The sequence below is a fragment of the Gymnodraco acuticeps genome, unplaced genomic scaffold (genome assembly GCF_902827175.1).
Source record: "Gymnodraco acuticeps unplaced genomic scaffold, fGymAcu1.1, whole genome shotgun sequence".
Classification (NCBI taxonomy): Eukaryota; Metazoa; Chordata; class Actinopteri; order Perciformes; family Bathydraconidae; genus Gymnodraco; species Gymnodraco acuticeps.
Genome location: NW_022990271.1, coordinates 5,920,895 through 5,939,422, shown reverse-complemented (window position 1 = coordinate 5,939,422; position 18,528 = coordinate 5,920,895). Strand labels below are relative to the sequence as shown.

At 41.3% G+C, this 18,528-nt stretch overlaps 1 protein-coding gene across 1 annotated transcript in view; it reads right to left on the bottom strand.

Annotated features, from left to right (window-relative positions):
• LOC117549344 (coronin-2B-like) overlaps positions 1–18,528 on the bottom strand; it is a 56,269-nt gene that overhangs the window by 11,600 nt on the left and 26,141 nt on the right. The window contains 4 exon segments of the mRNA XM_034221185.1: positions 383–532; positions 1,295–1,411; positions 12,949–13,038; positions 13,040–13,150. Of these exon segments, the coding sequence (XP_034077076.1) occupies positions 383–532; positions 1,295–1,411; positions 12,949–13,038; positions 13,040–13,150 (468 nt within the window).

Below are 18,528 nucleotides of genomic sequence, written 5' to 3'. Positions count from 1 at the left end.
CCTATATAATCTGTGGAACCTCAGCTTTAATCGGATATCTTGTATGTGCAGCTACGATAAGTAATAAGGGTATCTTTATCTTGAGTTCTGTGCCAAAGTACGCTAGCATTTTTCGCTCAGGGGTCATTTAGATGCTTCTTATGAGACTTGCGTTTTGTTTTGGTAAAAATGGTTTGTATCGTCAGTTAGCTGAGATTATTCCCGTTAATCTGGTATAACACATTAATAGGTTCTTAAATATTAAGATCCCCTGAGACACAGTGTCGTGAAAAAAAAAGAAAAAAGACCCGCCGAGGGGGTCTTTGGGGTTTAACAGGATGACTCGTAGTGCTTTCAGTGTACTTTGCTGATTTGAGCTTGGTTACATGTTACTGTGCAGTACCTTGTAATCATAGCCAGCGCTGAAGAGAATGCCGCTGCTGGTGGGGTGCCACTCGATCACACCCACCCGCCTGCTGTGGCCGTACAGCTCCAGCACCGCCTCCGTCATGTTGCGCCTCAGACCGCCCTCTGGGATCTCCCATACTCGCACCTGCCGCGTTAACATGAAACAGTCAACAGAAAGTATACATAATGCAAAAATATACAGTGCAATCACCATAAAGCACACACACGTTTTTTATAGAACAGTCCAATAAGTATGTATTTAAGTAAGATTTGGTCAGAGGCAACTTTTTGTTTTTAAATGGCCGCAATCAACTTAACACAGCTAGAGATCCCTCTGATCGAAAATAGCCCACGGTATCAATGCAGCCCATTGCATTAGGATTAGTCTGGATTACAGATATGGCTAGAGGCTCTGTGTTGGTCCAGAGGAGATTATCCGTCAACAAGTGAAAGTACTTTACAGGACACAGTGCTGCATGGTTTTACTGTAGACTAACGTAACATGTGCGTGGGGAAAAGGCCTACAGGTTGTATATTTGCAACATTGGAGATTGAGAGTGATAGTAATTAAGATTTGATATTGTGTCTAATGTGATTTACATAGTCAGCTAGTGGATTTGTGACTTGCACAAAGGCATTTCACATCAGTCATGTGCCATTTTTAGGCCGCTTGCTCACAATAACAACTGCAGCAGTAGCTGCCGGGCGAAATCCAATCACAAGCTTGTGTACAGTGCAAACTCTCTACATCCCACACCCTGTGGACATAGTGATTTCATGACCTTTTTGCCTTCTGAGCCAGTGGCTGTCATGATTCACAGATTCATCTTCAAAGTTTCACAATACTATATTCCTCTATAATCACTTGTAAAAAAACATTAACAATGTAATAAAGTAGGTCACTTACAGAGGTGTCCTCCGAGCAGGAGGCTATGATGTTTTCAAAGAAAGGATTCCACTTGATATCCAGTACATTGCCTTGGTGGCCACACACTTTTGGGTAATGAGAGTCTAGGCGGCCAGACTGAAACAAAGAAAGAGAAATTGTTATTTTGCATTTTCTTTTTATGTGTTAGCATGTTGGTGAAAGGAATGAATTAAGCATGGTCATGGCTTGGCTTATTAGGACCTACGTGAACCATACTATAATCAAGAGGTTATACAAAAATGTAAGTGTAAGTGGTAATTCAATTGATAAATGGTGCAGTCATGTTATTGAAACATAAAATGCATAAAACCCAGTACATGGCATCTTCGGTAAAACATGTCAAAAAGATTTTATTATAAAAGAATGTTAATAATACAAATAAATGAATCTGTACTGATCTCCGAGGAACATTAATGAACACATTTTATTGATGTGAACACGAAAGACGAAATAAAAATCACATCAGAGATGATTTAATAAAGCAGAGCAGGTTATTGTACTGGGACATCTGAGGCACATCTCTGTTATTGCAATAACCGTCAGAGTCCACAGAGGGGCAGTGGCTCACAACAACAGGGGACAGACACCACCTCCAAATGTCGGTCATGTTGTCATGAATGTTTGATGCAACTTCAATCCACTGACCTATTTTTTTGTTCCCTCAGAGATTTGTTGAGGAGCGTCGGGTCATGCCTCAGTGAAATCCTGTGTGTGTTTAAGTCCACTGTCCTTACTGAACCCTGAACATTCACTCCATATGTTATCAAGCCCTACTCTGAACTCTATCAACCCTTCTATAATATAACAAATATAAGAAACAATGACAATAAAATGCAACATGTTTGCACCCTGAACCTGAAAGAGAAAAGTAATGCATTTCCTAAATTAAAAGCAATAAAAACATTAAAAAAAAAAAAAAAAAGATTTACTAAATTGTAAATCATACAGCCTCAGTAAGGCTTGAACTATGTTTAGGTATGTATATTAATGACAGTGAAATATCATGTACAGTGTGAAGCTGACCGTTGAGCGCCCCAGACCAAGCAAGGAGGCAGAGGCAGAACGTCCAAAAATATAACCCGACGTGGGCATTTATTAAAATCTTGAGCACAGGACACAGCCTCAATCTTGCTGTTCCTGTGCACACAGCCACCAGCCTCAAGGATCTCACACACCCTACCAGCCTTCCAAAACAGACAGGGCAACAGACCCTAAATACACCCACTCTAATCAGCACAACAAGACACAGGTGAGGGGGGAGGAGACAACACAGGACACCAGGTGCACACAATCATCAGCCTGAAGCCGTCAGTCCATAGTGACGAAGTTACCTTCGTCACATTTCCTTCCCCCTCTCCCCAGGAAGCACAGTGTCTTTACAGTCTCGGCTTCGGGACAACCAGTCAGCCACCCGGTTTCAACGCCGCCTCCTCGGCCTGCAAACGCTGCTCCTCCTGCTTGTCTCTCGTCTCCTGCTGCTTGTCTCTCGTCTCCTGCTGCCTCAACAGCCGTGGCCCCCTGGTCCGTTCCAGGCATAGCCACCGCCAGCCGCGGTTCCTCTCTTTGGTCCCTCTTCTTTCCTCTCGTAATTTTCACCTCCTTACTTGGTCAAATCCCACTTCTGACACCAATTGTGAAGCTGACCGTTGAGCGGCCCAGACCAAGCAAGGAGGTAGAGGCAGAACGTCCAAAAATATAACCCGACGTGGGCATTTATTAAAATCTTGAGCACAGGACACAGCCTCAATCTTGCTGTTCCTGTGCACACAGCCACCAGCCTCAAGGATCTCACACACCCTACCAGCCTTCCAAAACAGACAGGGCAACAGACCCTAAATACACCCACTCTAATCAGCACAACAAGACACAGGTGAGGGGGGAGGAGACAACACAGGACACCAGGTGCACACAATCATCAGCCTGAAGCCGTCAGTCCATAGTGACAAAGTTACCTTCGTCACATACAGTATACCTACATTGCTCAATATTAGCTTGCTACTGACACCAAGCTGTTAAATAGCTATAATATTAATATCAGTGTATTCTCAGCACCATACAAAAAGATACAGTAAATAGAAAAATAAACACAAAAAGCATGCAGATCAATAAATACTTTTTGAATGTCATACTTGTAGCTTATCCAATAAAAATAGACAAGCAGTAGGTGTGCCAACAGGAAACAATGTTTCAAGTTTGCCAAAGTGACCAAAAGCAATAGACATAAATGTCTGCCAAACTTTTACAACAGTTTAGTGGGACATCAATTCAGTCAATAAAACAGCCAAGGATAGTATGAGAAAGTGTGACTCTTTAACATCACTCCCGTTATTTTCTGCCAACTTTGGACCACAATAGCTTCTCACGACATCCAAAAAGAAACTCAATTTTGGGTACATGTACAGATTGTGCTGTTTTTCCTTTTAAATATTAATTGGTTGGTCGTTAAAATGTGAGAAAAAAGCAAACAATCGCATTAAGGCAATATCCCAGAGTGCAAAGTGACACCTACTGGCACCAAAGATTAATTAGCATTTTTTCTTGGAAAAAATTACAAATGCTTTTAAATAATTAAAAGATAATTTACAATGAAAAGCAACGATTCAAAAAGCACCACACCCACTGCCCTCTCTTTGTCTGAGGTGATGGAGAGGTGTTTGTCACCTGATGAGGTGATTTCTGGGCCGGTGTGTGTGCCAGGTGGTGCCAGCGGTATTCCTCCCCCTTGCTAGTGGCGTCGTCTGGGGCAACCATATGTCTGTCTCGCCGGCTGTCATCATAATATGTCTCACACCTCGCCATTAGCCAAGCACACACACATCAGATTGAATTTCTAATGAAGGAGCAAGAGGAGCTCATTTCAAACGTTCACAAATGTAGTTGGCCTTGTATTAAGATTTTACTTTCCTTCAGTGCTTATATTTCCAACCTTGTTCAGGTTATTTTTCTCTCATTTCTTATCAGTTTTGAGTGATTTCATATAATTGGACTCAACAAACTGCCTTTAGTTGATGTACTTAACACTGGAGACAGCTATTGATTTTGGTTAGTGTGACTTAAGTGGGACTGTTGACATTGACAACCTCTTTCTAATTAAGATTTAACCCCATCCATCGATTTCGCAGTTTGATATACTTTTGATAAGCTAACTCTGTAGCCAAAACATTAAACATCCTGCACTATAATGTGCATTGTATACAGCACCTTAAATGCACTGTTAATGCATCCCAATACGTTTCTGTGTCTCTGGAGGGTATCGATAATTTATTAACTAACATCACAAATAAGTGACCACGAGCCTAATAAAGACAAACTAATAATAATTCTTATTATTCAACACCATATATTTAGCATCAACACATTAAACCCAAACTAAGATGTGTTTTTACTATTCATCTAATACAGAGGATAACTTAAGTTTGCTGATGTGTTGTTTTGAACATCCCACAGAAGCTGTCAGCTGTGCTGCTGCTGCTGAATATGAGAAATGCATTTCTGACCTCGTCAGCTCAGCAGAGGAAACGCTTAAGTGCAGTACTTTGAACAGGAGGAAATTGATCTAGTATGCTCTTTAGAAGGGTCATGGATATAGTCAATATACAGCAAAAAAATACCATTTGTGAAATGTGAGATTGACGTGAGGTATTATTTTACCTTTGTTCAGGATAGGTTTTTTAATAAAGTATAATAATCACTTGAAGATGTGTTTATTGCCAATCCATACCACTGTATTCATTTTCAGCTCATACATCTTTATTTCTTCATGACTGGATTGACTAATACAAAAAAGTCATTTGATGCCGGGCAGATTTTCTTCATATTAAAAAGCTCAAAACAAAGTGAGTTTCATAAACAAAGAGCTCTGCATATTAACTGCCCAGAGACCTCTGAGTATTTCCTGCAGCCTCACCAATCTTAAAAGCCATATCTGATATATCAGTGTAGGGGGACAAAATGAAAAACACCCTTAAAAAAAACCGTAAAGGTTATATCAAGACGATGCCCTTGTTATGTTCTTGCTAGCTTACATAACACTATTAGATATTGACTTCAGATCTGAAGAAATGGTTTAAAAAGCTGACATTATCTCAGCGCTTCACACCAAGTATCTCATCACCAAAAGGTCTCTTTCCATGACTGAACACAAAAGCTCCTGATGATGTAACGTAAAATGTCGGTCTCCCTGCCTCTTATGGCAGAGGCTCTCAGCTTACTGAATACTTCTTCTTCCTGATAACAGCGTGACTCGACTCTGCCTGGCAGTCAAGAGCTTTTTTAAAGTACCTTGGCAGCGCCGCTCTTAAAGGGACAAAACACTCTTTTTATGATTTCTCAGACCTACACTCTGAACTACAAATTGAGGTTAGAGGTGAACTACGTCAATGTCCTATGGAAAAATTACTCGCATATGTGCCGCAGTAATAACGTGATCAAAAATCAGCCTCACATCGAAAACAATTGCCAATTACATAGGCAACTCTATTCATAATAGGCACAACATCAGCATTTAGAAACACATTTATGATCTCTATATGAAACCCAATATGATCAACACATAAAAAAATGTGAGCAAACATGTTCTCACTTAAGCACAGTTCTTTGAAAAATTACTTTCCACTAATGTGTTGAACGATTTATCAGTTTACTATCAGTATAATATCTCTCAAATGTGCCACTGCCAGGCTTATCTTCCACATACAAATCTGCAATGATGTTGTATAATGATTAATCCAGCAAAAGCAGGAAAGCAGAATGTGCTGAAAGAGAAGAGATTGTTCAGTAAATACAGACACATTCACTTTTCCTACATGTAGGAAAGAATTTCACACTTTCCATAACAACAGGGGCATTTTGTGTTGTTTATGGGAAATACCTAGTACTCAAGTTGTAAAAAAAAAATCAGGGGGGATGGTGGATTTTATCATATGGGGACATAATTTGTGCTGATAACCCGCCGAGGATGGGAGACCAACCAGCATAAAGATAATTATTATACTCCTAAAACAACATGCATGTTATGGATGTTCAGATACAGCTGAGATACTCCTTTCATTGCTCTTGACCAAGGCACCTCAGAATTAGAGTCGGTCCCCGGGCTGCCATGGCACCACTAACATTTAGGGTCAAATGCAGATGACAATTAGTGCAAAATCTTTTTTTCACTTTAATTTAAAGGGGGGGAGGGGATACAAAAATGTGGTTATAATGGAAGTCTATGGTACAAATGTTGTAGGTTAACAGTCTCTCATTTATTACTCAGATGGATCAACTGATTACACTAATAATAAAGTCAAAATAGTTTTTAGAATATTGAATTATAGTGTATTTTTTCAAAAAGGCAGTTACTGGTATACGATCAAAACTGGTATCTAAAGGGTTACATTTGTATCGTAATTAATTAAATCATTATGTAAATTCTTCATGAAAAATGTGAGGAAAAAAATTAGAAAAATATTGATCCGTCATCATTTTATTGCAGTTCAAATACAAATATTTTATGTTAACATTCCCAATGTTACTCTTTTTAACAGGGCATTAAGTGCAAATTGAAATTGTTTACAAAATATGAAAATATATTAAAAGATTATACAGATAATACAAAATAGGACCAATGTTGTCAATGGCTGCCTACTCCACTCTCCCCCATCTCATGGAAGTTTCCAAAGATTTTCATAATCATGCTTTTTGGTCTCAATTTTTCTGGCTCTTGATTTCGGATTGTTAGCTAAGCAATGGCTTTGAAGCCAAGTCTTGACATATACCTCTGGTCTGAACTTGTTCAGTGGAGGGCCAACACTTGATGAAAAGCAAGGCTGACATGCTTTTTACCTCTAGGGAGCTTCTAGTTGTGGTTAAAATGTTCATCTGACTAAGACTAAACCCACGTTCACACTCAGCTGTGGAGATGACCAGAGTGTTCACTGCTTGAAGAAGGGGTTTCAGCTCTTTTGGTGCTGGTGGTATCATTTCATCAACAGTTTTGAGTCTTACCAGCTAGCTAACACGAGAGAAAAACGTATAACTCCAAACTAAGTTATTAATGCTGCTTATGTCCATAGATTCCACCTTTGGTGACTAAAGTAATGAGTAATGACTAAGATTACTGACTCTTGACTTACCTGAAATTTTATTTTTAGTATTTTTTAAATATGAAGTCCCTCAGATCGCGTTGTCCTGGTCGCTTGGCCATTGTGATGACCGTTACCTGCGCTTCTGGCATCGATCAAACAGGCGCATCACGGCACTCTCGCGCCCTCTAGGGCACTCGCATAGTATAGCGTCAGTGACTTGGTAAAAATGTCATTGCATGTGTGCGTGCTCCCTCGCCCACAGTATTTTACTCAAAATGCGCAAAATTAATGTTGAAATAGCAGTAATACCAGTGCCACGTTCATTGATAATTACATAAGGGATGGAAAGGGGGAATGGCAGTTTTAGAAGGGGGATGATTTTGACCGTTTTTATTTCAGGGGGGATGCCATCCCCCCTCATCCCCCCTCAACTCGAGTACTGGAAATACCAGTATGCCTCGGTGTTGGCATTTCACTTTGGCTTTAGGTTCTGGCTTGAAGATGAAAGCCTGGCAGGCTCTGAAGTAGCAGGGAGACTTTGGTGAATTTATGTGGAAACATTTTTAAACCTCCAGATCTTAAAGATAAAAATAATCTGATAAATCAGACCGAATTACGGACTCAAATCCTAAACAGATATACCTTCATGTACCTCACCATCCTAAAAGTACACAAAAGTACACAGTAGCTTTTCAAAAATCTTGAAAATCTTGGAGCTGGGCGTGTCTGAAAGCTTGGGGATTTTTTGCGAGCAACGCGACCAACAACCAATCACATGAATCTCCCGCCCGACATACAACGCAAAAAACCCCGGGGATTTTATGCGAGCAATATATATATATATAAACTCCCCAAACAGGCGAAAACCTACCAGTTTCACCCACTGTCTCTGCCACCTCCCTCCATGCCTGGTTCCTCCGGTTTGTATCCAGTGCTTGAATTGGAATGAAAAAGGTGCCAGTACTCTAAAATCAGCAACTTTTTCAAGTCAATTTTATATATACAGCCCACAAACAAGAATTTGGCTACTATAATGCTGGTGGGTTTGTCTCTTTACTACTGTATATTTTAGAAAGGTTCACTGTACTTAACATTTTTTATGATAGGCAGCGGATATGGCTAAAGCTCAGTAAGGTCAATATTAACTGAAAATATAGCAATCAAAGTCTAGATCTTCTGCTGAAGACACATGAAGCAGAGACCTTTCAGGTGAGAGCCCCTCTGGTGGTGTTCAACATTAATGACAAGGAAACAAAGCTCTGGTCAGAAGCATTTTTATAAAAAGCTTTAACAAAATTAAGTATTTCTGTACATTTTGAATGCAATCTAACTTTCCAACTCAGAAAACGAAAAACGAAAAAGTGCCAAAAGTCTTCTCACATGGCTGAGCTGCTTTGCAATATACTTCACCACTGAAGAATACAAATATGTATAAAGTAAACTATGATGCAATCTAACTTTCCAACTCAGAAAAATGATAAAGAGCATGAACAAAGAACATGTAAAAACAAATGCAAAATTTGCACAATCTAAAATGAGAAACTGTAACTGCAAGTAACAAAGTCTGAGCCATGGTAAAGAGTTACATTGAACACCAAGCTGATCAGATAACTCCCTGGTTGGTCTGAAGCCCTTCTATCTCCAGGATCTGTACAAATCGGCACATTATGCCAAAAGTCTTCTCACTGGGTGAGCTGCTTTGCAATATACTTCACATTGTTAGAAAAGGCTCCAGAAGGCCTTGGGGACATCAGTATCAGGGGCTGGAGCTGGACAGGCTCTTTCATCAGCACTTCTCCTTCCCTTTGCCAGCCAGGACCTCACATACTGTTCCGGATTGAACTGTCCTAGTGATGGTCCATTACATTTAATGAAAACCAGGCTGGACAGTCGGCTGACAGAGAGAGCATTCCTTTTTGCAGTAAGGATATCGTTCATGCAGCTGAATGCCCGCTCACACTCACTAGTGGAGACAGCGATGGTTCGGACTGCTTTCAGTAGAGGCTCCATGGCAGCAGGTGTACGGGATGCCCTGGTTTCCTTGTATTCGCGAAAGCCCTGAACAGTCTCTCTTCTGTCCACTTTCAGCACTTCGCACAAACGTAGCACCTCTACGTCCCCATACTGTACGTCTAACTCCTCTTCAGGCCAACTTCCAGGATGGATAACTTTCATGTCCTGGATTAGCTGATTGTCCCGGGCCTCCCGGCCATAGCAGTGCCACACAAACAGGCTTGGGAATTTACTACACAACTGGGTAGCAACGCCTGTTCTCTTCCCTAGCATGACTGAAGCCCCATCACATGCAAAAGAAACGAAACACTGACCTAAAAAGTCCTCGTTAAAATCTCTTCCAAGACACTCCATTAACGCCTTTGTGATGTCATCAGCCGTTGTTCCATCCAACTCGATCAGCTCCCAAAAAAACGTTTCGGGCTCAGCATCAGCTAATGCTGAGCGTAGACACACAACAAGCACCGTTTTACCACTAATAGTGGTAGATTCATCGACCAAAACACAGAGTTTTCTTTGGTTTTCTGTAATGTCTTTTGCCATTTTTTTCTTCAGCTCATGAGCTATGTGGTCGATGATTTCGCCACAGGTTTTATTGGAGTGCAAAACCCTGCCCACGTTCAGCCCATTCAGTTTCTGTACATTCAAATCAATTGGCATGTCTGTGAATGGCCGGCTATGTTTGCTAATTTTATATGCCGTTCGAAAAACTCTGATAGTGGTGTCTAATTCAGATTTATGCATAGACTGCACTTGATGTTGAATAGTTTCACGTGAAGCAGATGTAAGGATGTCAGCAGCTTTTACATGGGCTTGTGATTCTTTATGTTCTTTGATTTGTTTTCTCAGGCTAGCTTGTTGTTTGCCCTTGTCAACACCGAAATGAGACACTGCACACTCACCCCATTCAGTTGACAGTTTCAGTCCTTGTCCAGTGTGTATTCCCAAAGATTTGACATCTCTGCATATCCGACATCCTAGCTTCTTATCTTTAAGAAGGAGCCATGCATTGGTCTTGCAAAAATATTGCACCTGGTCCGTTGTCCAGCAGTCAGGTGCATCGCTTTGCCCGGTGTTGGTGGTGGCAGTTGCGCCAGCAGCAGCTAACGTTAGAGGCTCTGGAGGAGGCGGCGGAGCTAGTGCTAATGCTAATGCACTAGAACTTGGAGCAGGAGGATCAACCAAAGAAAGCTCCCCATCAGACACCATTTCCAACACAGGCACAGCATTCTCTGTATTTGAAGTTTCTTCCGGCGACAACCGCTGTCTTTTTGCACTTTTATTAATCCACGCTAACATTTTAGAAATGCTAATTTGTGACGTGACTTGCTTTCCTTCTCTCGGGGCGTGCCTGCTCTGTTCTATCACTCTACATAGCCACCCACTGGGTGGGAGTTGCACTGCATAAACACAACACACGTGCATCTAGATATGTAAATTGTAAAGCATTAAAACATGGTTTTACTAACAGTTTTCAGTATGTTGTTACTTCGGCATTATTATTATTATTATTTTGAAACGTGTATTACTATTAAATCACGGTCAAATAGGTTAATTTTGACATAGTCGTTTCCACCACAGTATTTACATGGAGAAGATAAGCCCCGCCCCCTCTCCAGCACGTTCTGTTTGAATGACAGGAGTAAACAGCTGACAGCCGCTGTGAAACTCCAGCGGTTAGAGCGATGAGAATGTCCGTTCGGCACCTCATGACGCATCTACTGAGTACCGGGCGGCTGTATATATATATATGGATGTATAATAAGAACGGCGGGAGAGTGTTGAGTACTGGCACGGTGCATGAGTACCGGAGTACCGCCAGCATGCCGGTACTGAGCAAGAAGTGCCGGTACTCCATGGGTCAGAACCAGAAGTGCCGGTACTGCGTACCGGTGAGTACCGGCCCAATTCCAGCACTGTTTGTATCCCGTTAATAGTTCTGGTCGTAAAGAACCGGGTGATTTTCTACCGTAATTTCTCGTTTGGAATATGAGGAAATGAACTGCGGTCTGGTTCTCCCTGCTTACACACGGTTTGATTGGCTAGCGCTTCTACTGTCAGATTTGCATAAACGGGATTTGATTGGCTGACGCTTCCAGCTCAGCTTCAAAAGTAGAACATTGCTCAACTTTTGAATCCTGAAAATCATGGAAATCATGGAAATCTTCCATCCAGTCATCCCCATTCAAAGTCAATGGGCAGAGAAGCGTTGGAAGATTTGTTTAAAGCTGCTGTGTGGACGTACCGTAAGTCACTCAAGCTTTAATTGTTAAAGGTCCCATGTCTTGGCCATTTCTACTGATCATAATTCCATTGTTGAGGTCTACTAGAATAGATTTACATTGTTCAATGTTCCAAAATCACATTGGTTTTCTCATACAACATCTCTGTATAGTATGTGTATTCACACTCTCTGTCCTAAACGGCTTGTTGGAGCTCCTGCCCCCCCCCCCCCCCCCTCCCTATGAGCCCAGTGTGCTCTGATTGGTCAGCTCGCCCACTCTGTTCTGATTAGTCAACCACCGTTACAGCTGAACATCAGTGTTTATGTTTTACAATGGCGTTAGCAACCAGAAAATGACACCAGTAAGGACAAACAGATGAGAATGCTGCGTGGGGTCTGGGTGCTGTGTTGGCGGGACGTTGCGGGGCTCGCTGGTCCGCCCCGTGGGGCTCGAGGAGCGGACAGTGAGAGATGGATTACTAATGTCGTTTCCTGGTTGCTGCGTGGGGTCTGTGGGACATGCCAGCGGACACCGCGGAGCGCCGGCACGGCACTTGGTCTATATCCAGCATCCAGAGAAACACAGCGGGAAATCCACCTCACACTGTCCGCACCAGGGGCCTCGTGGGGTGGACTCGTGAGCTCCGTAATGTCCCGCTAACATGGCACTTGGTCTATATCCAGCATCCAGAGAAACACAGCGGGAAATCTACCTCACACTGTCCACTCCGGGAGCCTCGCGGGGCGAACTCCTGAGCTGCTCGGGAGTCCACCCTAGCAGAGGGTGTGCCTATTGTTCTATAGCTGTGTGCCAATTGGTCCATTTGGACTTAGTGACGTCAATAGGTCCCGGAAGATAAAAATGGAAAAATAAAAATCTACAACGAGGCATTCTGGGAAAGAATAGACACGTATTTTCTGTGTTAGAGTTTTACTCGCTACAGGGTCTACTTTGAAGGTTTGTGACTTTGCAGACCGTTTACATGCAGAAAAAGCTACATAACACACAAGGAACCAGAAAAGCATATGATGGGACCTTTAACTTAACAATATTATCAAGCCCCAAATACTCTCCCCAAATACACAAATCATCACAAATCGGCACTGACACAAAATAAAGTCAGAGGACTCCAAAGAGGAAAGACCCCCTTTACCTTCGATCCTGTCGGCATCTAAATACTATTTCTTTCAATATTTTCATTGTAAATGTTTCTTGCCTGTGCACCAATACACCAAGTAAAAATTCCATGTACGTGAAACCTACTTGGCAATAACCTGGATTCTGGGTCAGATAACAACAAACAGCGAGTGGTGTTGATGCCAGTTACCTGGGGAACAGGTATGACGATGAAAGAGCCGCCGCCAGAACTCTCCGTGACGACTGCCAGGAACTTGGAGTTGACGGCACAGAAGTGGTTTGTCATGGACGTTCTTGGTGATGGGGATACCGTCGAAGCAGTGCTCCCGGTTGCCTACTTTTCCGTAGACATTTCGAAACTTGGAGCTTCGGTAGGTTGGACGCCATGACATCTGAGGATGATAAACAAATACGTTTATTTTTATTTTATAGAACATCCTGATAGATTACTTAAAGGTGGGGTAGGTAAGTTTGAGAAACCGGCTCGAGATACACTTTTTGTTATATTCCATGGAATGCTCTTAACATCCGATAGCAATGAATATCTTAAGTGCTTTGACAAAAAATCCATAAAAATATGTCATCTGTGGAAGCCGTAATACTGTAAACAGTACAACGCTAAACGGATTGGATTGCCGCCTTGTCTGTCAGCCTTCCATCTCGTGCACGCACAAATGTATCTCGTGCCCTCATTTGGCGTGCATTGCAGCTGCAGCAGTACTTCAATGACTCGCCAGCAACAGGCGGCCACTTTCACCAGTCTGCTGACGTCATGTGCGCGTTCATGTGTGTTGGAGGAGGTGCTCTGTAAGGAAGTCTGAAGGAAGGGGCGGATTCTTTTCGGCTGTGTACTTTCACATTTTACTGCACTCGAGCCGGTTTCTGAAACTTACCTACCCCACCTTTAAGGTTGTTGTATAGGCAATTAACAATTATTGGCAGATCTATAAATGTATATACTTCATGTCTCATTGTTAAATTGTTAATAATCTGTTGATGAAATGTTGAAAAATCTAAATTTCCCACAGTGATATTTTACTCGTTTTCTCTGATCCCAAAACCCAAAACTATTCAATTCATCACCTGTTATTTTGAATGTTCAGTAAATATGCTTGCTTAGCAAAATATATTAAGGATAACAGCGTTGACCTCGATTTGGCATCCAGTAAATTGGTGTGGACATTGTATCAATGTTGTTGTATATTTTAGATGACAACCCTGCTTTTTACAATTTTTCCAGTAACATTTTAGTGTAGGCAGAGGAGAAGAACATTTGGCGAAGTTAGTACTAACATAATAAAATGTAATTACACTGCCAGCGAAAGTTATCTTCATCCTTCATGTATTATTGACAGGATGTGATGATTATAATGCAGACAGCAATAATAAATACTAATGTCAAGTTCCCATCTAGCAAACCCACAGTAGCGGGGTGGGCTGTCCCATCTGTGCAGACATGATAACTTTCACACATTCACTTGTGGAAAATCGTCCAAATTAGTCATGGATGTGAGGCTTTTGAAGGGTGAAAAGTGTTCAAATTGCCCACGATTAGTGTGTCAAGAAGGGATAGCAATAGAATATTAAAGACATTTCTTAAGAATAATATACTTACAGGAAAAGACAGCTGGTTAAACCGATATGAAATATTGCAGTATGTCCTGTAGTTAGTAACTTTATTTTGGATCACATGGATCTCATACAACAAAAAAGCAGCCTTTGTTTGCAGCCACTGCACACAACAAAAGAGGAGAAGTGGTTTCATTTGACTCAAGAAGCTTCTTTTGTCTGTCTCTCCACCACAAGAATGCATTGACGGAGCTTCATTTTTTGGCGTGAGCTGACTCTGTACAATGATTTAAAGGTTGACAAAAGATGTCTGTGTCTTCTTAATGAATGTGGCAACACTGGGAAATATTCTGAAACTGGATCTGTTCATTAGTATAAATCCCAGTGATATCGGTTCGCAACAGGAACTGGCGGGACAGGATTTAGGACTCTTGTCAGATCACTAGCAGCGTTGCCGGATGACATCAGGCAATCCTCTATTCAGCATTGTTCTTGGGATGTAGAGGGAAACTGGTGGGAGTGGTGTACACATGCAAATAGAAACATCCTCAGACCATGCGGCTGCTATTGTCCTTTCCCGTCCCTTTCGGTCTCGAACCAGACTGGAGAAATGGCTTCCAGTAGGCAACAATACTATGGCTGATCACTTTGCCCTCACTCCAGCCTTCAAATGTTGCAGCCGGGGTGACATGGCAGGAGTAATACAGTTACTATGCAATTACAGTGTCAGCACATTGTTGTTATTTTTAAACCCTACGTATGATGCTGAAACTGTTTCTAAATTAGATTTCAGAGGGAATTGTAATGTTATCTCAACTCCATTTTATTTCTCCAACAGCAATTAAGTACTTACTCTTTCAGATCAAGAACTTAAATAATTTATGAAGAATAACTATGTATTGTAACAGAGTTACTATTCGTCCAGAATCAAAATCTAAAGAACTGAAGCAATGACGCAAATCACAAAGGAAAATAAGTCCATTGGTAATACAGAAGTTTCTGTTTTTTTGTGGTTTATTTACCCTAAGGAAGCAAACAAAGAACAAATAAATCATGGCTCCTCCTGTCTCTCTTGCTCTGAAAAAAACTAAAAATATAGACTCTCAAAGGTGCATGCTGGTCCTATACCTGCCTCAAGTCTAGCTAAATTAAAAACAATAAAATGATAATAATGTATAATGAAGAAAAACCGGAAATAAATCCAACAGTCAAAACAATCTGAAAGAAGCCAGTTTGTATAATAATTAATTTACTTGTTAACTTGTAATGGATAACTTTAGTTTGACATACATTGAAGTACTGCAAATGTTACTTAAGTAAAGGATCAAAGTATCTAACCCCTCATTAAATGTATTTGCTTTTTGTCCCTTTTTTATTTTATATTATTGAATATATTTGGTTTCCGACGGCTGGTCACAAACATTCTACAGCGTGCAGCATACTATAAGAACATCTCACTCTCATCAAACGCAGATTGACTACTCCAGAACCACGGCTGTATGGGCAACATAATAGCAGCTTGTTATAGAATTAATGTAGAACAGAAGAGCAGCAGAAAGCGGCCTGCGGGACGGTTAGAGGAGACTTGCCTGCTTTGAGCTCTCTTTACAAGGATGCTCATTCATTGGTCATTGGGGTATGGCACAGAGAGGATATCTGTGTGTGTCCGGGTCTTTCTAGTCTCACGAGGTTTCACAGTATAAACACACCCACACACACACACACACACACACACACACACACACACACACACACACACACACACACACACACACACACACACACACAAACAGATGACGAGCAGGGGTGTGCAAACATTCACAAAACACAATCAGAGAAAAATAAACGACTTGGTATTCATTGAGGCAAATCACAAGACCTGCTGGTTGAGAGCATGATTCCCCTCAGGGTTAAACTTTCTAAGGTCAATTTCATTTGGGCATATTCTCAAATGTTTATGCCAAGTCGGACACATTACAAACATAACTGGATACCTGACAAATGTTCTCATAACAACCACCCTGAAAATGCCAGCTTACCTTCCCAGTGTCCTTTGAGGGACACTAGTCACAGACTTGCCTTCTCACACTGCAAACATCCACACTCCTTTCTCAGCGAGCTGCAAGAATCTCCTCTCTTCCTTCCTTCCTTCCTTTTCAAATCCAAGCAGCCAGTCTGTGTCTGATTCTCTCATGTTTTTCCTCCCCACTCCCCTTTAAACTCTCTTCTCCTCCTACTGGTACTGATAGCTGCAGGGCTAGCACTCCCCCCTTCCCAGCTCTTACCCTTCTCTCCCATCCTGCCACTCAGTCAGCCCTCTGTCTCTGTCTCTTTTAAAGTTCAGGCTCCAGCCCAGCCAGAAGTAGCTATTCAGCCTCTCTCCTCTCCTCCCACCGCCTCTATGGAATCACAAGGCCTTTCTAAGCTGATTTGCTAAAACTCCCAGCTGTTTTCAGTCCTCTCTTCATCCTCCCCTCTTATAGTCTCTTATCTCTACTCTCATCCTTCCGTCCTCAGGAAACCTTCCAAGGTTTTGTAACGACAGGTGGACACCAGAAAGAATGACAGCAACTGTGGCTCTTGTTAGCAACTACATCACTGCCAAAAACAGGGTGATTACATTTAGTTATAGTACAATGAAACAAAGACCTTCACACTCTCGCTTATAACAAAAAGTTGAAACATCAGAAGGAATGTGGAAAACATATTTTCAATAAGAAATTGTACAATATACAGTTGTCTCAAAGCTGAAATAAAATGTCATCAAATTCTCAGTGTCTGCATACAGTGGCTTACTGTACATTAGCTATATTCAGAAATGTAATATCTTGTCTTTGAAGTTTTTTTCTTCTTTTTTGTGTCATTTAATGGAACATTTGTATTTTGATTCCACATTTGGCTCTAAGTGAGAAAAAAAGGCACATTTCTTACACTTCATCCAATAAAACATGGCTGGGGTTTCATTTTTTCTTATACATTATAACTAGTTGTTCCTGCTCTTACAAAAGTATCCTAAAAACAAACAAATAAAGCGTTTCTATAAATATATGAACATAAGAGCTGTGTGTGAATTAATTGTAATGTATTTATGGTTAGTTTGACCATCAGTGTTGATTTATATTTAAATAAATGACTCCAATACAATAACTACATTTTATCTATGAAAAAGAAACACTGGGCTTCTTTGCCAGGAATATGTGAGATTTGTTAAGGACAACATATTATCAGGGAGCCTGTACTAAACTTGAGTTTTAAATCCATTCATATGTACAGTATATTAAATTGAGGCAGAGATCATTGTATGAGTGACTCCAGCTCCTAAATCACAGCTTTTTCCTCAACAGAAATGCCCTGAAGAATCTGCTCTTCCCTGCTTACTATTTCTGAAACGACCAGATCGATTCACTGAGGCAACTGCAGCAGGTGTTGTAGTGAAAATTGCCTCCCCTGATGTTTGTCTGTGTGAAAATGGGTGGAGGCCTGCAGGTTCACTATGAAGGGGGTTTGCCTTGGCCTCTTGGCTCAGTGTGTATGTGTAGTATGCTAGTCTTTATGATGTGTTGTACATGTGAGTCTCTTTATGTGCCTGAGTCCATGTCTGACCATGTGTTGTCTGTTTGCAGCAGTATACATTTACTGTGGTGTTCATGGCTGCCAGGCAGACCACTCCAGAGACCAGAGTGTGTTTATTGAGCTTTTTTTTGTCTTGCTTCAAGACACTGCTGCTGCTCTGTGCACACTCAATCCTCCCCTTTGAGGTTTAAACCCTCTTTCCGATATCCTTAAGGCAACAAATGGTTGTGTCTCAGTTACAAAAATCACCAAAATATGAAACTTATTGTCGAACAGCAACAAACAACAATACAAAATACTTTGCTTTGCTTCTCCATCATCCCAGCTGCAGTCCAACATCCATTTTCTTCTCAAACTATAATCAGTCAATGGCAGCATACTGGCTCATTACAACCAATAAAAGGCCATTCAAACTCCAAATCAAATCAATGGCTTAGATTATTCTAATCAAGAGTTTCTCAATGATGGTGCCAAATAAGGAAGTAGAGCTATTTGAGCTCGTACTCAATAGATACAAAAGGGAAATCTGCAGGGCGGCTGCATGTCTTGTCACTCAGACATGGTGAAGTCCTGTCAAGCCACCATGTCATGTTCTGTCCTTTCCTCCTTTCCCTTGGCAGCAACACTG